The sequence below is a fragment of the Pollachius pollachius genome (genome assembly GCF_949987615.1).
Source record: "Pollachius pollachius genome assembly, chromosome: 10".
NCBI classification, from domain to species: Eukaryota; Metazoa; Chordata; class Actinopteri; order Gadiformes; family Gadidae; genus Pollachius; species Pollachius pollachius.
The window spans coordinates 20,712,981-20,720,480 of NC_136943.1; the positions used below are offsets into that span (position 1 = coordinate 20,712,981).

General features: G+C 48.3%; 1 protein-coding gene across 1 annotated transcript in view; it reads right to left on the bottom strand.

Moving 5' to 3' along the window:
* The window catches only part of nrg2b (neuregulin 2b), a gene marked incomplete at both ends in the record, with an annotated part of 45,108 nt that overhangs the window by 7,535 nt on the left and 30,073 nt on the right, over nucleotides 1-7,500 (bottom strand). Inside the window, 3 exons of the mRNA XM_079744315.1 lie at nucleotides 1,519-1,648; nucleotides 1,966-2,068; nucleotides 4,869-4,892. Of these exons, the coding sequence (XP_079600441.1) occupies nucleotides 1,519-1,648; nucleotides 1,966-2,068; nucleotides 4,869-4,892 (257 nt within the window). The remainder of the gene's footprint in view (nucleotides 1-1,518; nucleotides 1,649-1,965; nucleotides 2,069-4,868; nucleotides 4,893-7,500) is intronic.

Here is a 7,500-nt window from a genome sequence, read left to right on the forward strand (position 1 = left end):
CTCCTCCCCTCCATCTCCTCTCTCCTCCCCTCCACCTCCTCTCTCCTCCCTCCTCCCCTCCACCTCCTCTCTCCTCCCCTCCACCTCCTCTCTCCTCCCCTCCACCTCCTCTCTCCTCCCTCCTCCCCTCCACCTCCTCTCTCCTCCCCTCCACCTCCTCTCTCCTCCCCTCCACCTCCTCCCTCCTCCCCTCCATCTCCTCTCTCCTCTCCTCCCCTCCTCTCTCCTCCCTTCTCCCCTCCTCTCTCCTCTCTCCTCCCCTCCACCTCCTCTCTCCTCCCACACCTCCTCTCTCCTCCCCTCCACCTCCTCTCTCCTCCCACACCTCCTCTCTCCTCCCCTCCACCTCCTCTCTCCTCCCCTCCACCTCCTCTCTCCTCCCCTCCACCTCCCCTCTCCTCCCTTACACTGTGTTCCCTCTGCTGTTCTGCTGACTCATCCCGTCCTCCCAGACTAAACCCCCTTTAGCAGAGCTTTAACCTCAGTCATACATCTGTTCTCTTATATAACCCTCGGCCCCCCGGGCCTGCGTGGTAAACAGGTCCCAGCAGTCCTTCTCCAAGGGTGTTGTGCTCCAGTGTTACCTGAAAGCACCCTCGTTCCAGGGTGAAACGCACGCGTCAGGTATTCCCACTGATCTAGTTTTACCTGGCAACATCACACGCTTTGGAAACTACCCCCCTCCCCTTTGTGTTTGTGTGAGAATGTGTGTGTGTGTGTGTGTGTGTGTGTGTGTGTGTGTGTGTGTGTGTGTGTGTGTGTGTGCGTGTGTGTGTGTGTGTGTGTATGTGTGTGAGTACACGATTTTGGAACCACCCCACCCCTTATCGCAGTGTTTTGTTTGGTAAATCTGTCAGCAGATTGACAGGCTCAGTACAACCTGTTAACTTGGTATTAAAGGTGACCTATTTTAGCACAGTTCTGAAAAAAAGCTCTGCTGGTACACCCTATCGGGAAATCTGACATGAGAGTGTCCCCATATACACAAGGCCTAGCAGTGGACTGAACCATGTAGGCTGGTCTACCCATTTTGCCTCTGGGTGGACTCTCCCATTACATTTAGATCCATTTTGAAATTGCTAATCCACCACATCTGGTGGTCAAAATACCCCTATAACTAAAAATATGGTTTATGTAATAATTAAACAAAGGGTTCCTTATTACCAAAGTGCTCCTTATAAAGCAACTTAAAAAAACCCTGAAATTAAGTAATTATCTCACTTAAAGTTAGAAAATGAACATATATTGTAGAGGTATGGTGTTAATACAGTTAGACCCATCTCAATCTGGGGGGAGTTCTCTCAATCTGATTGATCCCCTGGTGTTGACCCCTCTGGGGTGATGATGACCTCTGACCCCTGGTTTTGACCCCTCTGGTGTGTTGATGCTCTCTGACCCCCCAGTGTGTTGGGTGATGATGCCCCCTGACCCCTGGTGTGTTGGGTGTTGATGCCCCCTGACCCCTGGTGTGTTGGGTGATGATGACCTCTGACCCATGGTGTGGTGGGTGAGACTCACGTCCACCATGGGGATCTCCTCAGGGCCGGGCCCCGGGTGGTTTGGGCCGTTGGCCAGGGTCTGGTTGGGCTGCTCCACACACTGGTTCTGACCCTGGTGAAGGTGGTTCTGCATCTTCTGCCTCTGCTTCCTGCAGGGTCAGACACACAGCAACAACCATCAGCGATACAAACAATACATGTAGATCCATAGATATAGATGTAGATTCAAATCTATATATATACATAAAGTATATTTACTGATATATGTTATTTTATGAAATGACTGTACTGACAATTTTGGGTCTGAAAGGTAAACCAATCCGATTTTAAAAGCAGCAACAGGTTGTTCCTCTTGAGTTTAGCAATGTGTCCGTTTGGTATACTTTCACATATGTCAGAGCAGTAGGGGTGTGTTTGACAGGAGAAGGAGCCAATAGGAGGCTCAGCCCCGGGGGGGTAGACCTACTTGGTTTTGCAATAGGCCACCACACACACGATGCCCACCACCAGCAGCGCCACACAGATGCCCGTGATGGTCAGGACACGCCTCTGGTACAGCTCCTCCGCCTCTGCAGATTGAGAGGCACACATGCATGCACGCACACACACGTGCACACACACACACACACACTCACGCGCACATAAACATACACAGGTGCTCACAGACACACACACACACACACACAAACATACGCACACACACAAACATGCACAGGTGCACACAGACACACATACAAATATTCATATGAACACAGGTGCCCACACACACGCACACACACACTCACGCACGCACACACACAAACAGACACAAAATACACACATACACATATGATCAGATACAAAGCCATAGGCACACACACACACACGCACACACACACACACACACACACACACACACACACACACACACACACACACACACACACACAAACAATTAATAGGGCTGCTTCATTGATCATTCATGTCTATTAACTATTAACCACAATTTCCTGGCTAACCTTTACTTAAAGCCTTATCTCTGACATTCAGCATAAAATGGTACACAGCTTTAAGCAGAATCCTATTTCTTAGGATTTGTCAGGTAGCAGCTCATGTATAACTCTCTGAGGCCAGGAGGCTGCTAGCTACCGACAAACACACACGGAGTAAGGAACAGTAGTGGGTGCACTGCCATGCATGGACCAGCAGGGGGCACCATGCATGCCTCTTCAGATGGACTAAAACGAGGATACAGAATATAGGCATGCAGATGAGGAGAAAAATGTTAACACCATACTTGCTTTGTGTGTGTGTGTGTGTGTGTGGGGGGGGGGGGGGTGTGGGTGTGCGTGTAACTGCATGTGTGTGTGTGTGTGTGTGTGTGTGTGTGTGTGTGTGTGTGTGTGTGTGTGCGCGTGTGTTTTTGTTTGCAGGATTTTGGTCGGAAGGTGGTAATACAAATATATATAGCGCCTCATTCACAGGAATGTATTGTGTTTATATGTTGGTTCAGCGTTACAGTTTGAACGCTTGTATGAGTGCTTTAATAATGTTTATTTTATGTTACTTCTACAAGCAAAACCAAAAGTGGAAACATGTCCAATGGTCAAGGGATATGGACACAGCCTCATAGGCATCTCCTGTAAACGGTAGTGATGTCATTCCTTAATCATGGATCAACCTAATGAGGAGGGTCCCGGTGGGTTTGTAACGAGGGAGGACTCTGGGGTTAGATGTTTCTCAAAGCTTCACCGTGGCGTAACATTTCCATCGGGTTTGGGTTGAATGACACAATGACAGCAAGGAGCCACGTATGGATCAGTGATTAAAAAGAGACAAAACATAAGGGGTGAGGAGGAGGAGGAGGAGGAGGAGGAGGAGGAGGAGGAGGAGGAGGGAGAGACAGTGGGCTGCGGGAGAGGAAGGAGACGGGAGATGGGCGTGGCCAATGGGAGGCTCGCCGCCAGTAAAGGAATGGGATTGGTCAGCTTGGTTTCTCCCGGGTCTACTCTGAGGGTCTTCCAGTGGCCTGAAACAACACGTGTACATTATGTACTGGGAGTTCACATATCATAATCTAACCACAACTCTAGACCTATATCTGTTAGGTATTTTCCTTGGAATAAATAATGTTTTGAACTATTTCTGTTTGCTGATTTAATATACACATTTGAATAACAGAGAGCGGCAACAGAATGGAGGCGAGGTCAAAGGAAACACATCATGAAGCCTGGCAACTAGTACCTGAGCGCACATTTGTTTCATTATTGTTTTCATTATGTCTTAAGTTGGTGGCCAAAGGTGACACACAACCAACTCTGACCCTGATGACGCAGGCTTGTGTGTGTGTGTGTATATATGTGTATATGTGTGTATGTGTGTTAGTGTGTGTGTTTGAGTGTGTGTGTGTGTGTGTCAAATGGAATCGATGGAAAAGAGTGTGGGTGTAGGGCAGTATAAAGGGCCTTCTGTGTAGACACGCCTATCAGAGCCTGGGCCCCAGCATTGTGTGTGTGTCAAAGGGTTCTGATGCAAGATAGGATAGAATAGCGTGTGTGTGTGTGTGTGTGTGTGTGTGTGTGTGTGTGTGTGTGTGCACGAGTGTATTCGTGCGTGTTTGTGTGCGAGTGCGTGTGTGCACATTTGTGCGTGCGTGTGTGTGTGTGTGCGTGTTTGTCTATGCGTGTTTGTGTTTGTGTATGCGCGTTTGTGTATGTGTGTTTGCGTGTATGTGTGGGTCTGTGCGTGTGTGTTTGTGCGCTCGTGCATGGGTTAGTGTGTGTGCGCGTTTGCACGTGCGTGCGCGCGTGTATGTCTATTTGTGTGTGTGTGTAGGCATTAAGGGCCACCGGCCAGTGTTCCTGACTTTTATTGGATGAAGGGCGACGCTCCGGGCACTCAGGCCATTTATGCAAACTTAAACCTTTATTTTCCCAGAATACCTGGCAGCTGGGCTGTTCTCTACCTGTGTGGGGGCGGCTGCACCGGGACAGTGCAGTAATGCTAGGACCAGCAGGAGGGGGCTGGATGCTGCCCCTCTGTCAGCGGCTGCTCTGATAGGGCCTCATCATAACGAACGGATCCAGATGAACAACGCAAAGCTACGGAGGAAACCCTCCACCTTTTATTTATTTAGGTCTATGCGTCGACATTAGCTTGTGTTGGTGTCGTGTTGCTACAACCTTCAACATAAAAGAGGCTGGTTCTGGAAGAACCAGCATATAGGGGAGGAGATTAGGAGAGAGAGAGAGAGAGAGAGAGCCATAGAGACAGAAAGAGGGAGAGGTTGTTTCTGAAAAGGGAAATGGTACAGAGATGTGTGACGGTGAGAGGTCCTTGGCACACCCTTTAAGCACGGCACAGCATAATGAAGATGATAATATTCCATACCCATAAATTCAATTCCACGAAGTTCTGCCATCACAGTTAGTTGTCAGGGTATACAAAAAAAAGAAAAGAAAAAGACAGATAGGGTCAGATAGGGTTTATGGTCCACTTTGGGCCATTTCCTGTCTATTCTGTGGTACTGAATGCCGAACCAGGGAATACCTTGCTTACTGCTGTGGAATCCTTGTCGATGGCATTACATTGATTGACAAGTGCGTTGTCCAATAAAAGACAGACAATGCATACCGGCTTAGCTCTGTGAACCCCGACCCTCCCTTCCCAGCTATGATGGACCCTTTTCACAGAAGTGCCAGAGCAGGGCAAGCACAGGTGTAGCTAATAACCTTGTCAAGAATCTGTTGCGCGTTATGCTACTAGCCGCGAGCATGAACCAGTCAAACCGGAGCAGACTCACAAGCTCCTTACAGGCCTACACCTCTGCATGGCCTGGTATCACACCAGTGTGGAAAGGGGTTCATTAATTGGTTGAATAAATGAATACATTAATAAATGAACAGAAGAATGAAAAAGAGAAATGATGGGATAAATGAATAAGGAGAAGCCGGGGGGGGGGAGGGCTAGGACAGGCAGGGGGATGGTGGTGGTGGGGGCACACGATCAGACAGACGCAGCGACACACACACAGACGTTACGCCACACTTACTGCTCTGTTTACTAGAACTCATGTCTGGAGTAAACAGTGTGGGACAGAAGACAGAACATGAAGTGAAAAAGGAGAAATTAACAGTAAACCATAAAACAGTTTCTCAAACCTTATCAGGCGTCTCAACATGAAAACATGTAACAGTCAATGAGTCGTGAACAGCGAATGTGGGTCTGCAACTTTTTTTCTCATTCTGCAAAATGTTTTTGGGGCCAATTAATTATTTGTAAAAATAATTGTTTTTGTACTACTACTGCTGGCTGCTGCGATCGATGTCCATTTCCCAATGCATGATTTAGAACGACCTCTGCGCTACTCTCCCCTAATAGGCGTTTGTTATGAAAGCTTTGGCCTTCGGTTGACGTGCCAACGAGACAGAGGCCCGGCCAAAGAAGTCTGTTCATCTACTCAAACGTCTCCACCTCGAACAGCGGCTGGCTAAACAGGGGCGCATGTATAGTAAAGGCACCCCACTGCACTCCGGAACACATGTCACTCTGCACACGTAGATACAGAACAGAAGAGGAAGAGGAGGAAGAGGAAGATGAACGTTTCTCACGGTCGCAGGGAAAACATGCAAAGCAAGCAGAGACGGGCGGTGAGGTTTTGGTGTTTATCGTTGTGCAGGCCAGTGTGCCAATTTATGCAACCTGTCAAATCGTGCTACCTCGTGGTTCTGCGTATGACAACACTATTTATCCGTGGTGTAGTAGAGGTTCATCATAATACACATACTGTACCCCTGAAACCTCCAATTAAGAGGTTATATGCGTTCTGCCAATGCATGCTCCCTTGTCAGAGTCTATCGAATCTTGCTACCCTATCAAAAAGTGCTACCTTATGTGTTTGGTAGCGTATTGGATCTGTTGACCGATTGCCTCTATAAAGCCATGCTCCCACTACAAAATCCCATTATTTCACACCACTACTCACTCCATGTACACTGTAAGAATATGGAGAGCATATTTTGATACTGAATTATAACGTCTTTATTGGAGATTTCAGGGGTTCATTTTACACCACTACTACACCACAGATCAATAGTGTCGGCATGCGCAGAACCACTAGGCAGCACAATTTGACAGGTTGCATAAATTGGCAGAAAACCAGCCGGTTTAAAGACAGACTAGGTGGGATTGTAAACCTGGGACACATTTGCATTTCAAAAACAATCTGATTTCTTCAGGAGCGCTCATAACAGAATGCATGATCCTTTCAAATCAGATTTGGTCAAGGCGGCAACACAATGCAAGCGACCACGAGCAGGTGATCAGCTCCAAGCTAATGATGGGGCCGGAGCATTACGCTAATGACGATGTCACCAGAGGAGCCGCGACAGGTCTCGTACGAGGATAAGGCACAGGGACAGGGGATCATGCACCCCCTCTGCTGAGCCAGGTTGTCATGTCATGTGTGCAGGGGCTCTCCCCCACTAAGGGCCCTGATCACTGCCAAACCATAAGAGAACATGACTCTAATCCAATATGTCACTGCAATGCAATCACCAGACGGGGACACACATTCCTCATCTATCGATCGCCAGCGCTTTCCAGCCGGCTGTGCGACGCAGAGGGGAGAGGAGGAGGCTCCGTCTGTACAGGAATGGCAGGTCAGTTTTAAACAGATCAAACAGCATTTAGCCCAATGCCAGGAGGGGAACACTCATGACATGATCCACGGCCGCTCAGATGGGTCACACGGACGATTGGGTTCTGCTGTACGCAGGCTGGACGCAGGCCGCCAGGCAGCCCTCCATTAGGGTGAAAAGCTGTTTGAGATGCGGATGCTCACATTGCACGTTAAACAGGTTGAACAAACACGTGCCTGAATATAAATGTACAGTTATTGGAGGAGACGTCCTGATGGTGCCATGAGTCTGATTTAGTACTGTGCAAATATAAAATCGTGTCTCCATTTCCACCACAAAGAACAAAGAAGGAGAACACTTTGACGTTGACATTATACACTAAT